This window comes from Anastrepha obliqua, chromosome 2, assembly GCF_027943255.1.
Source record: "Anastrepha obliqua isolate idAnaObli1 chromosome 2, idAnaObli1_1.0, whole genome shotgun sequence".
Taxonomy (NCBI): Eukaryota; Metazoa; Arthropoda; class Insecta; order Diptera; family Tephritidae; genus Anastrepha; species Anastrepha obliqua.
The window spans coordinates 109,822,563-109,845,163 of record NC_072893.1 but is presented as its reverse complement, the minus strand read 5'-3'; the positions used below and the strand labels follow the sequence as shown (position 1 = coordinate 109,845,163).

The following is a 22,601-nucleotide window of genomic DNA, read 5'->3' as shown; positions in this document are numbered from 1 at the left end:
AATACATTAAATTTTATGACCCACACTCTATAAGTATCTCATCATGACATTCTTAGTCTGTTGGATAAGTGCAAAATCAACAGATAGGATGAATCTTAGAGTTTTGATAAAAAAAAACTGATCGAACAAAGATTTTAGCGGGTGTTAGATTATGTAGGCCGTGGAATATTAACTTCTGTGAGCTTAACGAAGTCATGGGTGGAAATTAGCAAATTAAGATCCATATGCTACATAAGTCACATCGTGCGAGTGAATTCCAATATAGTTGTAATATATATAAATATTAGGGCGGGTCGATTTAAAAATCGCTCATTGCTCTATGAAAATCGTATTCTAAGGATCAAAATAAGAAACTTTGCCGAAGGAACCATACCTCTAAAACGAATTCTGATGTCCCCCAATTTGGGTCGAACTTTTGGGTAGGGGCAAATTTTGAAAAATCCCACTTTGACCCATTTAGAGTACTTCAATCGAGTCCAAATGTATAACCGACCCCCACTAACTTTGGACGGCCGATCCACCCATGCCAGTGGCACACCACCTGGAACTACCCTGAAGGGTTCCCCTCTTCAATCATTTCAAAAGATCACCATTTTTGGCCTTTACATGAGAAAAGAAACTAAAAAGTTCGACCCAAATTGGGGGACATCAGAATTCGTTTCAGAGGTATGGTTCCTTCGGCAAAGTTTCTTATTTTGATCGCTAGAATATGATTTTCACAGAGCAATGGGCGATTTTTTGCCTCCCCACAAATCGACCCGGCCTAATAAATATATATCCATATTTATTGTAGTATTCACAAGGGGGTCGTACGGTTTTTTAGTATTGCAAACTTTAAACGGCTAAAAATATATTTAAGGGGCTTCCAAGATACCGTACAGGTAAGATTGTGAATTTTCAAGAGTTAAACAATATTTGGTTGTGATTTCAGATGCTCTAAACATTTGTTTATCTGATAAATATTTAAGGCAAGACGACACTTACGAGATCTTGTGGGACTGTATATATTTGCTAGGTTCGCTAAGTATGCGACTTCACATAGCAAATGGCTTTTGTGAGACGCCTCTTTATGGTAAGAATGAACTCGGAGGTTTACCATGGCCTGTCGACGACCGTTATTATAAGACTTTTTCTATAATTTTGTGCTTCATGTCAACAGTGATTATGGTTAATCTGGAACTAACCGGATGGTAGTCACCTAGAAAACCACTTTTCAAGGTACAACCCGTGAAAAAAACTATATATCCATAAGACTTTTATAAATCTTGCACAAAGTTTGAAACTGATTTATGATTTATGTATATATCGGGTGTTTTTTAAGAGTTTGAGAACTTAAAATGATAACAAATCTTTGGCCGAGTTTAACAAAGCGCGCTAGTCGTTTCTTTCTCGTGCTAACCGGCTCCAGTGGTACACTCCAAGTGAAGTCATTTCCTTCTCCACCTGATCTTTCCAACGCAAAGGAGGTCTTCTTCTTCCTCTGCTACCCCCAGCTGGTACAGCATCGATTACTTTCAGAGCCGGAGCGTTTGTATCCATTCGGACGACATGACCCAGCCAGCGTATCCGCTGGATCTTTATTCGCTGCGCTATGTCAATGTCGTTGTAAAGCTCATACAGCTCATCGTTCCATCGCCTGCGATATTCGCCGTTGCCAACGTGCAAAGGTCCAAAAATCTTGCGCAGAATCTTTCTCTCAAACACTCCAAGCGTCGTTTCATCGGATGTCTATGATGGCTAGAATATTCCAATATTCGATAGTTAGGCGTGGTATGGCAAATTGGGCCGCCTTACTGATATCAAAAATCGGCGTTGTATAGTTAATCAATTTTTGGAAGAAAAATTTCAAATATTCAGTCACCATGGCTCAATAGTTGTCGTAACGGCAGCTAATTTCTCATTTCGAAAGAAATAAGGACCGATGATGCCACATGTGAGCTTCGTGAACAGACTTATTTTTTGACGTGATATCGTCTTATAATTCGATTTAGCCGGCTGCACTCACGAAAAAATGTGTCGTTATCCTGCTCAATCGTCGTTATCTTGCTCAATCGTCGTTATCTTGCTCATGGTCGTTACCTTGCTTGAACTGCAAGCGAAAGCGCGGAACGAACGACAAAGAGCACAATCGGCCTCCGCATTCGGCAACGTTCGACATCTGGCTCTCTTCTACTTGAATGAGCATATATATGTATGTATATGCGCATATGTATATAAATTCACATATTTGTATTTGCATATACCTTCTTCCTGTGTGCATGGTAATGAACCATTTCTCTATTGAGAATAGGACGATGAGAGGAAAAATAGGAAATATGAAAGGGAGTGTTTCGAGTGTAATGTTTCTTGAAAAAGTCAAATCGATGATGGTGCCTCTTCGTGTTGTTGACTTATCAACGTCAGGTGCACAATCGAAACTGAACATATCGCACCCTAAATACAAAAGGGTCACAACTCAAGATTTTCCACACTCGAGCTTGACTTGTTTACAGTAGCACAGAAAACAAACTATGTGACATATCACGCTGAAATTTTCCATGTAAGCTTATAACAGTCCCACCAAAAAACAAAAAATTTATTTTTGCCATATGTCATCCGCGGACCGTTTTATTGATAACGTCTCGTTCATATTTGAGCAGAAGGAACATTTTGAGTTGTGACCCTTTTGTATTTAGGGTGCGATATCTTTCATGAATTTGATAAATGTTTCGTCATTTTTCACGTTTGTGTAAATATAACTTGACCTATTCCATTGCGATTCCATTTACCTTTTTCTCTATATCCATACAAAATATCTATCAAACAAATAAAATTAAAATTTTGTTTTGAAAATTACAACCATTCCATCAGTATTTTCTTATGACGTTGTCACGTTAAACTATCGTCAGTAAACCGACTTTACAGACAACCTCTTTTTATTTTTTTCAACAATCCGATGACTTGTCAGACCTTACTGAACTGAAATTCAACACAGTTTGCCATTCTCAGCTGTCACACCATAGTTACGATATCGATTTTACTAAATCAAAATAATCGGTTTTCTGTGCAAAAAAATTTTTTAATAGCAATAACTGTACATAGTTATTAATAAAAGCGATTTTGATAAAATGCATCATATTATTGTATTTTTCTTCTCTCTTGCTCTCCCTCATACTACCATTAGCGTTTAATATTATTATATTTTACTGTAGCTAGTTTTCTCTCGTTCCTCCTTCTTGGTTCAAAAACTCTCAATAGCCCTACGGAAGTCGGTATGTCGGTTGCCACTATGATTGAATAGTACTATTATTTTGTCTCCTTGGTAAAACTCTCAGTGTCTCTTAAAAACTTTTTAAGGTATTTTTTATCAATATACGTCACCCATTTAAAGTCGAACAGAAAAGTGCCCCGAAATACCATAACCTACTACTGGGCAGTGCAGGACAGTTACACAGGAAACGTGCGATCTATGACAGAGCAATGAGCTGACGCTTCAAACCTGTTTGTGCTTTCGATATTTCAATAATTTCACTTCATTGATAATATCAATAACAAATTCATATTTTCTTCTTTCCACAGCCCGGTCATCGTGTGCCCCGCTACTCACTCATCAACTGGGGAATTTGTGTGCCCAACGCTTGCACCTATCAAGATGTAGAATACACCGTGAATGAATACTTGAGTAATATGACCAGCTCCACCGGCATTTCATTTCAAGTGCGCGTTGAGCCAAAAATGTGTCAGGTGCGCGACAATAAGCCATGGGATCGCAACACAACGTGGGCAGTGTAAGTTGTAGTGAAATTTTTTTGTAAAGCTTCAGCATCCAATTCATAGCATATCCTTTCGTACGTTTAGCCGCTTTTTCCTCGTTATTCTATCCATCGCTGTGCTATCGACTATCTATGAACGCTGCTTAAAAGGAGACGAAAAGCCAAGTAAGACATTTTTTCGCAATTAAAAAAAAAACAAATTTTTTTGACCGAAATCTTTACAGATGAATGGTTTACTGCCTTTTCGCTGGATAAAAATCTACGTTGGCTTTTTAGCACACACTCCTCGCCTAATGATATTGAAGCTGTGCATGGCATACGCTTTCTCAATGCCGCGATGCTGCTCTTCTCCCATAAGTCAATGGCTATGTTCTTTAATCCGTACAATAATAGAACTGAAATGTCAGAGGTATGCGAAAATCTAAATGAATTTTGAAATATTAATGGATTCTAAATATTTTGTAGCCATATAAATATTTATGTATATAAACGTTTATTTGTATAGAGTTTGGGACGTTCTTGGACTGTAATTGGACGCGCCGCTTCCCTCTATACCGACCCCTTTTTACTTTTCAGTGGGATGCTTACTGCGTACTCACTTTTTGGACGCCTTTTCAAAGGTCAGCCGATACGTTTGCGAAATGAATATATTAGTCGGTTGATGCGGTGAGTTTAAGATGATTTTTTATTTTTTTATTTCTACTTACACTGCATGAAATGACTATAGCGCAATAAGTTATTGAAAAGTGGTGGCATTTTATGTGTTTACCATTTAATTTTCATAATCTATGTATATAAAATTCAAATTATGTATGTATCTATAGATCGACTTGCGTCCTAAACGCATTTACCGATCGTAACCAAACTTGAAACACGAACTGGATACCCTACCGGGATGGTCATGGGCTAAAAAATATTTTGATATATGTAGGGGGCGTGGCACCTCCCATACAAATGGAATTTTTAACAGTCCGTATTTCTGGAAGTATTTACGTTAGACTACTGAAATTTGGTAAAGGGTTATATGACATTAAACCTTACCACATCCAGAAAAACTGCGTATAACGAAAAAGGGGGTGTGGCACCTCCCATACAACTGGAATTTTTTATAGTCCATATCTCTGGAAGTATTTAGGCTAGACCAATTAAATTTGGGAAGGGGTTATATGAGGTTAATCCCTAACACCTCCAAGAAAACTGAGAAAAACGAAAAAGGGGGCTTGGCACCTCCCATATAAATGCAATTTTTCATTGTCCATATCTCCGGAAGTATTTGGGCTAGACAACTGAAATTTGGTAAGAGATTTTATAAGGTTAATACCTAACACCTGCATGGAAACTGGTGATAGCTAGAAATGGGGCGTGACACCTCCTATACAAATGGGATTTTTCATACTGCATATCACTGGACGCATTTATGGTAGAATACCAAAAATTGGTAAAAAGTTTAATGAAGTTAGTATTTAGTACTCCTAGAAAAAATATGAGCTTAGAGAAAAATGGGGGTTAGACCATTTGATATAGAAACGAATTTATATTATCAACGATAGAGGTATTGATGAATTGAATGCATTCTCTTATTGGTAAAGCTTTATCGGTAAGTAAACAGTCCAGCAATCTAAGCGAAATATCAATTTTATTTAAAAAAAATGCTTTAAAAACCTACTCCATGCCTAGATAATAATGCCGGTTTAGCTACATAAATATTACATTCAAAGCTATATGATTACGTATGTAAGCTAAAATAGTTTTATTTTGAAATTAAATATGAAATAATCCAAATTAATAAAATAGCAAACCACACACATCAAATTGAAGTGCAAGTTTAACTAGCGGAAAATATTGACAGTGTACACCACAAGTTATAAAATCATCGTTTAATCGCCATCACTGTAAATATGTAAACAAAAAACAGCTGATGCATTTTATTGTAATATCTATATTCGCAAAAAGCTTTTAGAAAGGGGGCCATGATAATTATGCTGCGTAATTTGGATCCTCGACGTTTATGCAATGACACAAGGCTAATCATCACGAAACTTTTACCGAATGTTATAGAAGCTATGGTTTTATCAGGAAATTTTGAAAACCACAAAGTTTTCATAACAAGAATTCCAATGATACCGATGGATATACCTTTCAATTTTAAACGCCTCCAATTTCCTATTAGACTGGCTTTCGCATTGTCCATAAATAAAGCTCAGAGACAGTCATTAGCTGTAGCAGGAGTCAATCTAACCAACTCATGTTTCACCCATGGCCAATTATATGTAGCCTGCTCCAGAGTTGGCGCACCGAAAAACCTTTTTATTTATACTCAAAATAATATAACAAAAAATGTCGTATATCCGATCGTTTTAAACTTAAAAAAGTTAAAGTTGTTTTATTTACATTGCATTCTTTTTGATAGAAATGTGGGGTGAAACCCACGGGTATAAGCTAGTTTTGTTATAAAAATATAGTTTGGGTCTCTTCCTCCAAGCATTCGAGCATTGTTATATGAAGAAAATACACAAGACCGCCAGTAAAAAGTAATTGGCAAAAATCAACGCGATTTTTGCAGCGCTCGAAATTTTAGGCTGTAAAACTGCCTGCTTGAAATATTTCTAATAATTATGATTAAAAAGTGCGAAATTTTAATGAAAGTTTGTCGAGTTTTTTTTTTATTTTCACAAAGAGGAAAGAATTTGCGCAAGAGATTTTTGGAGGAAAATGAACCATATTTTCATAAAAGAATTATTGGAACTAAATAAGAAACAAATAAATTGTTAAAACTTGTCAATAAGTCCCAGACTGTATTTATTTCACGTAGTGTATTTGAGTCGCAAAAAGTTGTACGAATTTTGGACGCTCTTTATATATTGATAATAAATTATGTACATAAATTTCCCTTTACTTTGGTTAATTGGCTTCTTTCTTTTTTTTTGCAAACTTCTTTTGGTATTCGAAATCTTCACGCATAGAAGTAACTAATTTCGTGTAGGCAAAAATCGGTGAATAGAAAGAATAGAAATATGTGGTTGAGGTAAACAACGTCTGTATGCTGCGAAGTGTTTCGATATTCGCCCAGCAAAATACGCAAATCAAATTCAATAAATAAGCACCATTGACGTTCGCGTATCCTAATTTTTTTTCTACCTACAAATGATGCTGAATTTTAATTTAATATGTATGTATGTCGTGCGAATACTTTGCAACTGATATTCTTTTTAAAGTCAAGCAGAGCAAAAGATAAACTGAAATTAGGCTTACGATCTTCCGATATTTTTACCGCTCAACTAATTCGTGTGAATATGCGAGGGAAGATCAAAAAGTTCGTGTAAGGAGAATGAAATTGAATTAGAAATTATTTTCCTTTTTGAATTTTTTACCCCTTAGATCTAATGCACTTGTCGTATCCTTCATAAAGTTTATTTAAACCAAAAAAAGAAGATATTTTGCTTAGGCAGGCTATATAAACGGCTGAAACAATCGACTGCACTTCATCATAGTCAGAAAAGTATTTTCCTCCAACCCTTTTTGAATGGAAATAATAACACTGTGCAACAAATTATATGTGAAAATAATGGAAATGTTAAATAAAATTTCACTAATTCAATTTTTTATGATTTAATGCTTTTTTCATGGTAATGGACTCCATTTTTATGTATTTTTTTTATTTATTTATGCAGGGTGGCTGATGAATTTTACTACATTAAGAAACTCAAATAACTTTTTTTTTAGTATATGGAATTCATTTATTTTTTTTTCAAGTTGAAGGTCATTAAATTTTATTAAATGTAGCTTAACTAGTTTTAAAAATAATTGAAATTAAATGCCCCATGCCCCCCATGCTCGTTGACACAAGTGCGGCATCTTAGTAAAAAGTTGTTCATTGCTGCTTTGAGAGTTGCGACAGGAATAGCCGCAATTGTTGCCCGAATGGATTGTTTTAGTTCATCCAAATTTGTTGGCTTTGTTTTATAAACTTCTTGTTTACATAAACCCCACAAGAAAAAGTCAGGTGCAGTAAGGTCAGGAGACCTGGGGGGCCAACGAAATTCAGAGTTTCTTGAAATCAGTTTATTGGGAAATTTTCGTCGCAACTCTGTCATAACAGTCTGGGCTATGTGAGACGTTGCCCCATCTTGTTGAAACCACACAGAGTTGAAAGGAATTCTCTTTCGGCGTAGTTCTGGATAGAAAAATTCTTTCAGCATTTTCAAATAACGCTCTCCAGTAACCGTAACGGTGTGACCATTTTCTTCAAAAAAATAAGGCCCGACAATTCAATGAAGAAACCACACTGTCACGCGAAGAGGATGCAATTCCGTCTCGTGGAGTATCTGTGGGTTAGAAGTACTCCATATTCGACAATTTTGTTTGTTCACATTGCCGTTTAAATCGAAATGGGCCTCATCAGACATGAAAAGGCAGTTTAACATGTTTTGGTCTTCCACCATTTGCAGGATCTTCTGGCAAAATTCCAAGCGAATCGGCAAGTCTGCTGCATTCAGTTTGCTAACCATTTGAATTTTGTAGGGAAATAAGTCTAAATCTTTGTGCATTATTGTTTGCAAAGACTGTCGGCTGACACCAAGTTGAGCAGATAAGCTTCTTGTTGAAACCCTTGGATTGCTTTGTATAGCTGCAGCTACAGCAGCGATCGTTTCCTCCGTCCGAACTGGTGGGTTTCGATGATAAGGCCTTCTTGCGACTGTTCCTTGCTCAGCAAAATTATTCACCAGTCTCATTATGGTCCATCTGCTCGGGGGATCGCCGCCAAACATCCGCCTGTACTCTCTCTGTACCAAAACTACGGACTCCAGTGCGTGATAGCGGCGGACTATCCAAATTCTTGTTTGCGTGTCCCAGTTATCCATTTTAATAAATTTTAAAGATCAATCTGCAAATTAAAACAAAAATGGAATAGATAACTTAAAAAGAAAAAAAGCTATTCAATTTTTTTTTGGTAGCGGCTTTCATCAGCCACCCTGTATAAAGTCTTTGAACAAGAAATTCTTACAGACTACTAACACAAATTAAATAAAATTATATTATATATGTATGCAAGATTTCAGAAGTTTAATGAAAACAACATTCTTCTTCTTCTTAATTGGCGCGATAACCGCTTACGCGATTTTGGCCGAGTTTAACAAAGCGCGCCAGTCGTTTCTTTCTCGTGCCAACCAGCGCCAATTGGACATACCAAGTGAAGCCAAGTCCTTTTCCACCTGATCTTTCCAACACAGAGGAGGCCTTCCTCTTCCTCTGCTACCACCAGCTGGTACCGCATCGAATACTTTCAGAGCCGGAGCGTTTGTATCCATTCGGACAACATGACCCAGCCAGCGTAGCCGCTGAATCTTTATTCGCTGCGCTATGTCTATGTCGTCGTAAAGCTCATACAGCTCATCGTTCCATCGTCTGCGATATTCGCGGTTGCCAACGTGCAAAGGTCCCAAAATCTTACGCAGAATCTTTCTCTCAAACACTCCAAGCGTCGCTTCATCGGATGTTGTCATCGTCCAAGCTTCTACGCCATACGTTAGGACGGTCATGATGAGAGTCTTGTAGAGTGTTAGTTTTGTTCGTCGAGGGAGGACTTTACTGCTCAGTTCCCTACTTAGTCCAAAGTAGCACTTGTTGGCAAGAGAGATTCTTCGTTGGATTTAAAGGCTGACATTGTTATCGGTGTTAATGCTGGTTCCTAAATACACGAAGTCCTTTACAACCTCAAAATTATAATTGTCAAGAGTGACGTGGGTGCCGATACGCGAGTGCGCCGACTGTTTGTTTGAAGATAGGAGGCACTTCGTTTTGTCCTCGTTCACAACCAGACCCATTCGCTTTGCCTCTTTATCCAGTTTGGAGAAGGCAGAACTAACAGCGCGGTTGTTAAGGCCGATAATGTCAATATCATCGGCATACGCCAACAATTGTACGCTCTTATAAAATATTGTGCCTGAGCGATTCAGTTCTGCGGCTCCCAACATCAGGTTAAAGAAGTCACACGACAGCGGGTCACCCTGTCTGAAACCTCGTTTGGTATCAAACGGCTCGGGAGGTCCTTGAAATGAAAACAACATTAGACAAAGAAAAATCCATCTCGATAAGAGATGAGATCCTCTTGAATTTAATAAGAGCGCGAGCAATTGGTGTATTTCGGGCATAATTTGTTTTGATATTAGGGTAGGAGTATCTCTTCTTGGGTAACACAGTCAAAATCTCCCTTTATAATGCCAAATACAAAAGTTAAGGAGAGAACAAATCTTTTACTTTCAAGAGGTTGGTGATTTAAAAGAAGTAAACGAGCATTATATGATGGAAGAAGTTCAGTAAATCGTAAAGAGCACGAAGCCTTTAAAAACAAAAACCTTTTGAATTTTCTAAATCCTATTGATTAAGAATTGAAGATACAACCACCAAATAATAGTGGCATACTCAAGGTGAAAACGTATAAAGGAGGTGTAAAGCAATTTTAATGTGTATGGGTCAGAGAACTCCGAGCAATAGCGCCGAATGAAACCAAGCATCGCATATGATTTTGATAAAGTTAATGTGGTTAACAAATGTAAATTTTGTGTCAAAAATAACACCCAGGTCTTTTAGTTGGTCAACAGTCTGCAGGACATGGCTAGCAATACTATAGACGCTTACATAAATAAAACGCGGTATTGAGTAAGTGGCATGAAAGCATTTTCTAATATTTAAGAAAAGATGAGATCTAGTCAATTTCATCTTGAAGATTCGACATATCCTCTGCGGAATTTATTAACGATTAAATTTGCAAGTCATCAGCGTATAACAGAAACTGGGCATATAAAAAGCAAGAACTAAAGACATTAACGAACAATACGAAATAGAACAATGCCCTGAGGGACGCCATATCTTTGGAACTCGCCGTGGCAAAACCATATTGGTTATAGCAAATTAAACTTTTACTGGAGAAATAAATCTTATCCTTTACTATGGTTTCGAATAACTTAGAAATATTAGAGAGTTTCCAAATAGGCCTGCAATTGCATACGTCGCTCTTGTTTCTACATTTCTAAATATAGGGTGGCCCATATAAAATTTGCTTTTTGAATCGGCTATAAAACAAAAACTAATCAATATTTTTTGAAACTTTTTTTTTTATTTTGAAGGTTGAACATTGTCATTTATGAATAAAAAAAATATCGTTCAAAAGATTGCCACGACTAGCTTTAAAGTAGGCCATTCGATCAACCCAATTTTTAAGCATATTTTCGATTGTTTGGGCTCCAATTTCATGAATGGCAACTTCGATTTCGTGTTTTAAAGCATCAATCGTCTCTGGATGGTTCGCATAACATTTGTCCTTAACGGCTCCCCACAAAAAATAGTCCAACGGGCTTAAATCACAGCTCCGAGGCGGCCAATTGATATCGGAATTCCGGTTGATTATTCGGTTTGCAAAAACGGTAGCCAAAAGTTGGAGTGTAACTTTGGCAGTGTGACAAGTTGCACCGTCCTGTTGAAACCAAATATCGTCCATGTCATCCTCTTCAATTCACGGTAACGCTCTCCATTTACTGTAACCGCGGAAGAAGAGGAAGACTCACAATTTTGGAAATAGGTTTTCAATGTTTCCCAATTTTGTTCAAGCGTAAAGCGTGCCATTTCGTAAATGTCAAACCTTTAAGTAAATTATGAACACATTTGACATGTCATTTGTGTTACCATTCCCAAAAAAATAGGTCGTTCAAAAAGCAAACGCTCTATGGCCCACCCGTAGGAGTTACCATAGCAACTTTCCAGGCATCGATAAACTCACCCCTGGCAAGTGGCATATTGAATACTATTTCTAAAGGTACAACTAGAAATATTATTACAAAAGGGTCGATATACCATCAACGTCTACCTTAGAGTAATGTTTTAGTTTAAATATAGCAAAAGAGATATCGGCAACTGAAATGGACATTGAGCCAAAGCCCGCTTTGCCACTCCCCTCTGCGGCCATCACGGCCACGGTTAGCAAATGGGTAGCTACTACCCACAAGCGAGCTTGGCAGGCTGAGAGAGGCTGCAGATGGACAAAACTGATGTTACCTGTCATGTCCGATCGACTGTCGCAAACCCTTCTGTCATTAAGCAGAGGGGAGTGCAGACGGCTGGTTGGACTGATGACGGGTCACTTTCTGTGGGCGAAGCACATGGAAAGGTTGGGCATCTCAGACAGTGTACTCTGCCCAGCTTGTGAAGAGGAGGATGAGACAGCGGACCACTTCCTGTGTGTCTGCCCCGCCTTCGCCCGAATCAGGTTTGAGGTCTTTGGCACTGATGTGTTAAGAAGCGACCATCTTGGCTCCTTGGCACCACAAGATCTTCTCAGATTTCTTCGGAGATCGGGTAGATTTAAAGAAAATTAAAAGGGAATCCAAGTGTAGTACAATGGACTCAATTAATGTCTGAGTGCTGCACTTGCTAGTTGTCCCGACAAAAAAAAAAAAAAAAAAAAAGAGCCAAAATAAAGTGTAAAATTAATATCAGATGAAAAGTCAAAATGAGGAACAACATCAGCACACACAAAATTAGCGTTGCCCTACAAATAACGTTGCCTAAGCTCGGGCATACTAAGATGGTTATCGAGTATGTTCAAAAGTACCATATCAAAGATTTCCTCTTTTTTCAAACGTGCAGCTACCAAAAAAAAATGTTTGGTTTTCTCAGTAAGATCCAAATAATAATGATGTAATAATTGACCCCAAGCTCCATTCGAAGCTACGCATCGAAAATCGAGCTTAAAATACCAGTATAGCATTCTACTCCTGTGTAGTGGTTATACCAATTTTGACCTATGTCTGCCTAGTTTGGTGGGTAGCTCTTCGAAAGGGTTATTACACCACTAAAATAGGGAGAATGCAGAGGACTGCATGTGTTGGCATCACTGCACTTACTTCTCGTTGATTTTCAAGCTCAATCCATTACCACTCAGAGCGCTATTAGGTTGTCCTGTAGGACATGGTCGCATTTTGAGGCAGATTTCTCCTTCCTTCTCTATATTTCTTACAGATCTCCCCATCCGCAAATTGGGTTATGAGGGTTGTGTTAGGACTATATTTCCAAGCAGGCTAGAGAGTCTGCACGGACACATGCACGAACATTTCACCGACGGAGCCAAGATGGAATCTGGAATTAAAGCGGGGGTTTGCTCTAGATCAGCCAATATTTCAGTATATTTAAAATCTCAAAAACTAGTACTGTTTTTCTAGCAGAAATCTTCGCATACAAAATGCTTAGGGATCGCTGTTTGGATGTTGCAACACTCCACTGGTCAACTCCTCTAAGGAAAAGATCCAACGTCTCGAATATGCAGGAAATGTTTCTCTTGCCGATGAGTTTCCCAGGAAAAGGTCGACGGAATCGGTTTCAGTTATCCCCATCTCAGTCATCGGTGTCCCCTTGACCGTTGTTAGAGGGAGAATGTACAATTTCTTTCTTAAAAAAGCGCAAGTCAGATAGAGTTCTATCTTATCGTGTGCTAACTCAAAAACACTTTGGCCTCAGTACGTTAGAAGCAGAATGTTTAAAGTGCTGGGAATCCCACTTTTATAAATAATCAAAAAAATTTTATCGAAACTACGCCACAAGCGCAAGAACTCTCCTTTAATTTAGTCGTGAACATAGACAAAAATCCGCCGTAATATTGAGCCACCAACCAGAGAGAGTAATATTCGCACAGCTTCTTTATAACACAGGAATCAGTTTGATATCACACACTTTATATTTTTCATCTATGGGCTTCAGCATGATCCGACACAAAAGAAGTTTGTGATCGAAAGGTAATTTAAATACCAACGTATATCACATCATTTTAGGTGTAGACGTGGTAAGTCTCGGAGTATATTTTTGCCACGAAAAGCCCTCCACAAAACACCATCTATCGTTTGGAGGCGGTCCCTCCATTTGTGGAAAAATATCAAGACGCATACCACAAAGGGGAGAAGCTCGGGCAAATAACCAACAAAGGCAGTAAGCGCCAACTATATATAGGTATATGTATATAATGCCACTCAATTATAATCACACTTTTATGACTCTTTTTCAACTTGATGGAATATAACCCAAACAGCAAAACTTTGAAGATTCTTTCCAGCCATGCGACTTTAGCCCAAGTTTCTATCGCATTATGTGTATAATGGCCTCTGGTTAGCTTACCCATAAGGGGCCCATTGAGGGTATCTGCGACTTTTTGAATCTTCGGGAAATCCTCATTCTCTTTTATCACATAGAATTGCTCTTCATCATAACAATGCGAGACCTAAAATACCTCTTGTTTGCTATAAGAATCAATTCGCTCGATCAGAAATTATCTCACATCCAAATTTCTAAAAGGATTATATGAATATTTAAAGCAATAATTGCACTGTCTGTATTGGAAAAAATATACTTCTGCTCAGTGTTTGCGTCATTCTAATGGTGCTCACACTCACCAACGTAAGCGTACGGCCGTATTAGCTGACATGATGAAACAACGATCTACGATACTACGGAATAGAAAGGTGGTGAGAATTGATTTACATGGGGCTCTCATTAGTTTCATAAAGCGCACACCCCAAAATTGGAAAAGCTCGGCTCAGACAGCTAGCAAAGATGAATATCCAAACTATAGGGTTTTCCGATAACAGGTGTTATTTAAATGTAAACGATGATTTTTTAAGAGCTATAGAAAAGTTTTTCAAAAAAACACACGTAAAATTCAGAAAAATGCATGAAATTTTTATTTAAATCGATAGTAGATTTTGGGCAAAAAAAAGTTGGATATCATTTCACAGTAGCGCTCACCATTCACAATTACGTTACGATTCGCAGCATCTTTGAAGGAGTACGGTCCAATGCGACCTCCAGCCCGTAAACCGCACCAAACTGTGACCTTTTTTGGATACATTGGTAGCTCTTGCAATTCTTCTGGCTGATCTTCACTCCAAAATCGACAATTCTGCTTATTTACGTACCCATTGATCCAAAAATGAGCTTCGTCGCTGAACACAATTTTTCGATAAAAAAGTGGATCTTCGGCCAACTTTCCAAGAGCTCATTCATCAAAAATTCTACGTTGCGGTAGGTCGTTCGGCTTCAATTCTGGCACCAACTGTATTTTGAAAGGCTTCACACCTAAAACCTTTTGCAAAATTTTCCACGTTGTTGAGTAACAGAGGCCCAATTGCTGCGAACGGCGACGAATCGATAATTGATGGTCATCATTAACACTGGCCGATACAGTTGGTTGTTGGTGATTTGATGTCCAATAATGTAAATTTGGTTCTAAATTTAGTCACAATAGCTCGAATAGCCGCTTCAGTGGGTCGATTAAACTGACCATAAAATGGGAGAAGCGCGCGATAAACTTTCTTAACAGAACACGCATTTTTATAATAAAATCCAATGATTTGCAAGCGTTGTTCGTTTGTAAGACGATTCATGGTTAAATTATAGACCAAACTGAAGATGTTTGACAGTGAAACAAAACACGAAACGTGCGTCAGCTGTTTAAACCAACTGTTTAAAAAGATAATAGCTAAGAAATAACCCGTTATAACAGGCTATCGAGAGGTGATTAACGATTTTTTATGGCCGGAATCGTTTTTTTTTTATCAAGAAGACGGCGCTATGTGCCCCGGAACCATTGATCTCTTACGGGAAAAGTTTCCGGACCGTGTTATCTCTCGATAATTGGCCATCGAGATCTTGTGATTTAACACCTTGTGACTTTTTTCTTTGGGCCACGTGAAAGAGAAGGTCTACGCCAACAGCCCAGGGTCGATTCAAGATGGAATTCGTGAGGCTATTGAGGACATAGGGCAGCCAATTTGCAATTCGGTTATGGAAAATTTCACGAAAAGGATATTGTCCTGTAATCGTGGTGGTCATTTGCCTAATGTTATTTTCCACTATTAACGGCATACCTTCACCTCTTTATAATGAAATAAACATCCGATCATTTATATTAAAAAATAGCAGTTTTCTTTGAATATCAAAATAACACCTCTTATTTGAAAACCTTTTATTTATATGCTAAAACGTCGTGTCGTTGTGTGTAATCATTCATTTTGGTCTGTGAACTCTATGAAAATTCAGAAGATACGCCTCTATGCGCGGAAGCGATTCGAGAAATATGTGTAACCCAGTAGTATCCTTTATGTGTATGTTAAATAACAGATACAACAAATATTTTAAAATTAATTAATTATAACAAAAAGTATTTGTTAAAGACAAAACAAAAATTCATTTAACCAATGTATATTTTCTCTCTTCTGCAGTATCGTACCTCCGCTAGCAGCTCTCATACTATTTTGCACTTTTGTGCTCCCACTTTGGGGCTCGGGACCACAATGGAACTTGGTTGTTGGACATCACGCGGATATTTGTAAACGAAACTGGTGGCGCAATTTACTTTTCATCCATAACTACTTCGGCTTCAGTGAAATGGTGAGTTTAGCAGCAAAAGTACAACTTCATATACGCGCACATATATTATACATATGTACATATCGGTACTTGGTTAAAGAATTCGGAGCTTTTTTAATTAATTACGGGCTAAAATTAAAGATATGAGTTATATGAATGAATGGCATGATAATCATTGTCAGAGATAGGCTCTTAACCTGTACAAGGGAAATTTATCTAAACTGGGTTATTAAATGGTTCGCATATTCTGCAATATCTACGAATCCTAAGAAGGCGAAATAAGCAATTTTTGTCTGGCCCAACACAACTTAGGTAGGTAGGTTTGACAGCCGCATCGCAACATAGGAACAACGATGCCACTTCGACCACGAAATGGGTCCGTTGTGAGCCGCAGGGCTACATTTCCTCTTCCAGATTGAACGATGAGCTTGGGACAAAGCATAAAAGGTTGTTGATACCTAGAGTGTATAGATTATCTATATTCATTAAGAAATATAATCTTAAATATCGGTTCCTGCTTCTGGCTAGAACCGGGCAAGTGTAAAAAGCATATTGAATTGTTTCCAACTCCTCCTGTCTTGTGAGGGCCCCTAATTTGAAGACCTTTCAATTTCATAATATTAGATAGACGTAAATTTAGCCTTGGCCATGTTTGCCACACTCCTTGATGTTGTTTGGAATACATCCATATCCCGTAGGGCAGCTTGGCTGTCTAATAGAATGCAGATATCTTTTTATGGCATTCTGTTCATCTCTAACCATCTTAAGAATTTACGAATAGCGTTAACTTCCGCTTGAAAAACTCTACAGTGATCCGGTAGTTTAAAGGATTCACTGATAAAAAACTCTTCGCAATCCTCACCGGTATCCATTTTAGATCTATGCTTGTAGATCCTAACGGGTGAGTTGGTTGATGAATATTTTTCAAGCCATTCCAGTCTAGAAAGGTTATAAGCCACCATTCTTTCCTTTATTTATTTATTTTGGTTAGCCGAATGAATGAAATTCTTGCTAACTATGGGGCTAACTAACTAAAACAACTTAAACCACAAAACAAAAAAGGGTCCAAATCCGGTTAAAGAAGTAAATATAACACTTATGAATTCCTAGAAAAAATATTGAACCTCGACACAGATTACTTATGGGAACTTTGCAATTTAATATTTCCAAAAGGGTTTTACAGTTAACTGAATTATTCAAAAGACGAACTACAAACTTGCAAACAAGAAATACTATGCAGAGGTTTTAAGGCTGGCACGCGATATATGAGACGGTAAAATTTCTCTAAGCTAAATGAATGCAGAGAAAAAGTAATGTAGTTGGTATGAGTGGTGCCTTTTATATGACGGGATTAGAGAACAAAAACAAATTTTAATAATCGAAAATCACTTTATTGTTTTTCAAAATATTCTCCATGAAGATCTATACACTTTTGCATGCGTTTGAACCAATTGTCGAAGCACTTTTGCCGCTCTGAATGAAATACCTCCAAAACATGCATTCTGAATGCAGCAACCGCTTCTTCAGGTGTCGAAAAACGTTGACCTCTCAGTTTGTTTTTTACGTACGGGAATAAAAAGAAGTTATTCGGTGCCAAGTCAGGACTATACGGCGGATGACCCATTAATTCGATGTTTTGGGTGCTCAAAAATGCAGTTGTTTGAGCCGATGTGTGAGAGCTCGCATTGTCCTGGTGAAGAGTGATCCGTCTTTGGCGATTGGTTTTCCTAATTTCTTGGAAGACAACTGGCAAACAAATGGTTGTGTACCACTCAGCATTTACTGTTCTGCATTGTTCTAGTGGTACGGTTGCGACATGTCCAGTTTTTCCGAAAAAACAGGCGACCATTTGCTTGGAAGTGCTTCGTGCGCGAAATACTTTTCTTGGATTTGGCTCATCTTGAAACACCCATACAGTCGACTGCTGTTTACTTTCGGGCTCGTACGCATAAATCCATGATTCATCACCTGTCACGATGCCATAGACGTGTTTCGAAGCCCCGCGATCGTATTGTTTGAGCATTTCCTTCGACCAATCGACACGAGTCTTTTTTTGAGCGATTGACAAATTGTGTGGGATCCAACGCGAACAAATTTTTTTGACAGTCAAATGTTTATGCAATATTGAATGTATGCTCGTCCCACTAATGCCTAAGATTGTCTCAATCTCACGATGGGTCACATGACGATCTTGCAATATCAGTTCGCACACAGCATCGATGGTTTTCGGAACAACAACTGATTTTGGACGACCTTCACGAAATTCGTCTTGGAGTGAACTACGACCACGATTGAATTCACCATACCATCGATAAACACTGGTCCTTGATGGAGCTTCATCGCCAAAAAATGAATTAAGTTCATCGATGCAATGTTGCTGAGTTAATCCACGTCGAATGCTGTAAAAAATAATCGCACGAAAATGTTCACGATTTAATTCCATTTTTGGACCGAGATGAATCTTTTAAGTTACTGTAAACAACACAAATAGCGCTGGTATTTCAAAACGTTCTGAGTACGTAAAAGCCAAAAAATGTCAAACTTGCGATACAGCTGTCAGTTGCCAGATTGCAACACCAGGGTTGCCAAATCCCGACATATAAAAGGCACCCCTCGTATGTGTGATGAAGATTTTTCTTTTTCTTTATTAGCACCGCCTAAGTGATTTTAACTAAGTTCAACAAAGTGCGTCAGTCGTTTCTTCCACGTGCTAACCGACGCCAGGAATACAAAGTGAAGCCAAGTCCTTCCCTACTTGATCCAACCAAGGTAGTTTAAGCCTTCCTCTTCTTCTGCCAAGGGAACTGCTGTATCGTAATTCACTGCACTACATCCATCTCAGACGTACACCTCGTTACATCGCATTCTAACTATATTCACCGGTCCATAAATCCTTTGCGAAAGATTTTCTCGAACCCTTCAAGGGCCATCGCATCTGGTGTTAAAAACGTCCAAGCTTCGATGCTATAAAGTAAGATGGGCGTTCATCATGACTTAAAAATAGTGATTTAATAGTTCAATGTACCTTTTTTTGCCAAGAAAGATTATCCGTTGGTTTTAAAGGCTGACGTTGTTATAGTGGTAGATGTGTAGATCAGGCCCGACGAGAGGGGGGCGGATCGGGTACTTTTTCCCCCGGGCCCGGAGTTTTCAGAGGGGCCCGGACTGGAGATAATACGTATGTATATGAATTAGACATAATTGGAAAGAGCCCGCATTTGCAATTTTCCCCCGGGGCCCGGATATGCTCTCTACGGCCCTGGTGTAGACGCTGGTTTCCAACTGGGAGAATCCGATACTGTATAACTGCCAACACTGATCACTTTTGTGTGAGGACAGGAGATACTTCGCTTTGCCCTCGTTCACCTTCTAATCAGTTTCCCGCTCCATCTCCATCTCCTCTCAAATGTCAATTGAGCTCTTTTCAGAATGGCAAAAATTTCCATTTGGAAAACAGTTGCCATTCCTCCCAAAGCGTTATGATATTTCTTACTATCGTTTAAGTGCCAGTTTCAGAACCTATTTTACTCTTGGACCCATGGGTAAAGAAAATATCCGTAAAATTTCTTTGAATGCACTCTGGATTACTCCATTGCTCTCGCACCCATTGCAATTCACATCAAATTTCCTTCTAAATGAAACTATGGTCATAAGATCATCCTTAAGTGTCAAAAACAGTGGATACTGCTCAGCATCTTAAAGATTTCTCTATGTCCCGAACTTCCATCTTCGCTTCCCTATTGTATCTTGGCCATGTTTCGTCGCCGCCAAACCACAAAGGCATGAGTAATGATTGCTCTGATAAGTAATGTGTGGTTCATCCAATCTCCGTTTCCTTGTTGTTCGGATTGACGGAAAGTCCTTATCTCGTGCACCAGTCATTGATTTTATCTAGAATTCTCTGCACTTTCATGCAAAGCCTTCTTTGGGATTTATCCGATCAGACATCGTCCGTATATGCTTGGACATTTTATTTGAATTCCTGTACCTTCGTTAGCAGAGAATCTATAAAAAAAAACATCTACCTATATATCTCACTTATTTATCATTGTAAAAAACCGACGAAAAATATTTTAAGTTGGTTTTTTTAGATTCTATTAGAGGTATAGATCCAGAAAGCTGCAGAGTTATTTTTGATGCTACCCGCAAAGTTTTTGACGTGTGTTTTATAAACATTCTTATCGAAATCAAACTCCGTCTATTTAAATTTCTTGTAAAATTTGTTTCCGCCTCTCGTTTCGTTAGAACCAACTGTCATAGAAACAAAAGTAGAATAGGAAACGCAATTCTCGTTCGTTTTCGTTCAGTTACACGAATTTTTGAAAGAACGGAACCGGAATCGGAAATTTCTTTGCAAACTTTATGACAAACCTACATAGATAGACATACATATATGGTGCGCAGGCCAGAGCCCCTCCGAAAGTGGCACCAAGCATTGCAAGAATTGCACTGGACTGTTGCCAGGCTCCAAGGGACCCTGGTCTGACACAGAGAACTGCTGGTTTGTCCCTAAATATATGTAAATGAATATGCACCTTTATATTATTACACTAAAACTTTCAGCTAGTCTAGTTGGTATTATCGTTTGTTGAAATTGCAATTAAAAATGTGTCCATATATCTCCAATTACAGTGCCTTACCCACACACATCATCTAGGTATTGATACCGAGCTCTTTGCCGTAGCGCCAATAATGATACTCGGGCTATGGAAATGGCCACGGAAAGGATTGTTTGCTCTGCTACTACTTGGAGCCATTGGAACCGCAGCCCGCTACTATACTACCGTCGTGAATCAATTATCAAATTACATCTACTTTGGCACAAAGTACGTATATGCATACAATTTGTATATGTATTAAATAAGTATATAAATTCTAGTGCTTGTATATTAGGGATGTTCTTATTGTTCTGGAATTTAAGAAGACATAACCGCAAGTTTCACTTGTTCACAAGAGTATTTTAATTTTGTTCACCTGCCGGTTGTGTGTGTAACAGTACAAATAAGGGGGTAAGGGATAAGGGATAAACGCTAAAAAAAACACTTTTTTCATGAATTTATTGTAGCGAAACGGTTCAAGTCAGTTTATTAAAAGTTGTTGCATATTATAAAGTAACATTTCAAGAATATTTGATAAAATTTTCATGTAAAAATATTGGAAAATGAGCGAATGAGAGCACATTTACGTCGACGTCTTTTCAAAAATACATTTTGCAGTAGTCAGCATATCTCAGCGTAGAATCATCTGAAATCAAAAAAATCGAATAATTTAGTTAAAGTATGAGTTAAACTTCCCCCCAACGTTTATTTTGACGATTTATTTTCATTTTCAGCCATTTGGTAGTCGTTTGAAGTAAAAAGAGATTTTTGACGAAAAAATGCCGCCATTTTGTAGGTGAAAAAAAAAACGTTGGGGGGAGGTTTTTTATATGTAAAATATGTGTGCAAAATTTCAAAAGGATCGGTTAGTAGTTTTCAAATGCCAATGACTACGCACTTTAAAAAAAAAGGTTCGAGAAAACCGCGTTTAAAGTTTGTAACGGACTACGCGCGCAACTGCTGCGTCTCGGCAGATGTTTGAGGCGGCTCGGCTTTATGCTCTATAACTTAAAAAGTTTTGCTCGGATTGACTTAAAATTTTAACACGGTATTTTTGAAATGTTTTACTACAATAACATGCAAAAAAAAAATCGATTTTTATCCCTTAACGATGGTCGAAAATGCTATTAAATGGATTCCCAAGGATGAAACCCGTGGTAGAAAACCAAAAATTACACCTACTACATATAAAGAGAAGTATTATTCGATGCGTAAAAAAATATCCATTTGTCACATCTAAACGAAAAAAAAATGATTTAAACATTGACGTTGACACATCAACGATTCGAAAAACACTCATCGGTGAGGAATTCAGAGCCCGTAGTGCGAGAAAAGTGTCATTGTTATCCAAAAAGAACATAAGACAAAGATTACAATTTGCTAAAAATCATTTCAATTGGCCTAATGAAAAATGGCGTAACATTCTGTGGTCCGATGAAACAAAAGTAAACTTGTTTTCCTCTGATAGAGGTGTCCACCATGAAAGAAGGCCTATCCATCAAGAATTCAATCCAAAATATACTTTGAAGACGGTCAAACACGGTGGTGGTAGCATCATGGTATGGGGGTCATTCTCTTATTATGGTGTGGCTCCTCTATATCGCATCCAGAACATAATGGAATCGGCTGATTACATTGAAATTTTGAAAAATACAATGCTGCCATATGCCAAAGAAAATATGCCACTCATATGGGTCTTCCAGCAGGATAATGACCACAAAGAAGTGGTTCCAGGACAACAAAATCAATGTTTTAGAATGGCCAGCACAATCCCCTGATTTGAACACCATAGCAAATTTGTGGAACGAAGTTAAGAGGGCAATCAGGGGAGAGTACGACC

The 22,601-nt window shown here is 38.1% G+C and overlaps 1 protein-coding gene across 3 annotated transcripts in view; it reads left to right on the top strand.

Moving 5' to 3' along the window:
* Positions 1–22,601, top strand: part of LOC129237352 (nose resistant to fluoxetine protein 6) — a 116,146-nt gene that overhangs the window by 85,698 nt on the left and 7,847 nt on the right. For all 3 annotated transcript variants that reach the window (XM_054872040.1, XM_054872039.1, XM_054872038.1), the window contains exons 5-10: positions 3,559–3,767; positions 3,838–3,917; positions 3,977–4,161; positions 4,258–4,418; positions 16,016–16,184; positions 20,796–20,989. In XM_054872040.1, coding sequence (XP_054728015.1) covers positions 3,559–3,767; positions 3,838–3,917; positions 3,977–4,161; positions 4,258–4,418; positions 16,016–16,184; positions 20,796–20,989 — 998 coding nt within the window. The remainder of the gene's footprint in view (positions 1–3,558; positions 3,768–3,837; positions 3,918–3,976; positions 4,162–4,257; positions 4,419–16,015; positions 16,185–20,795; positions 20,990–22,601) is intronic.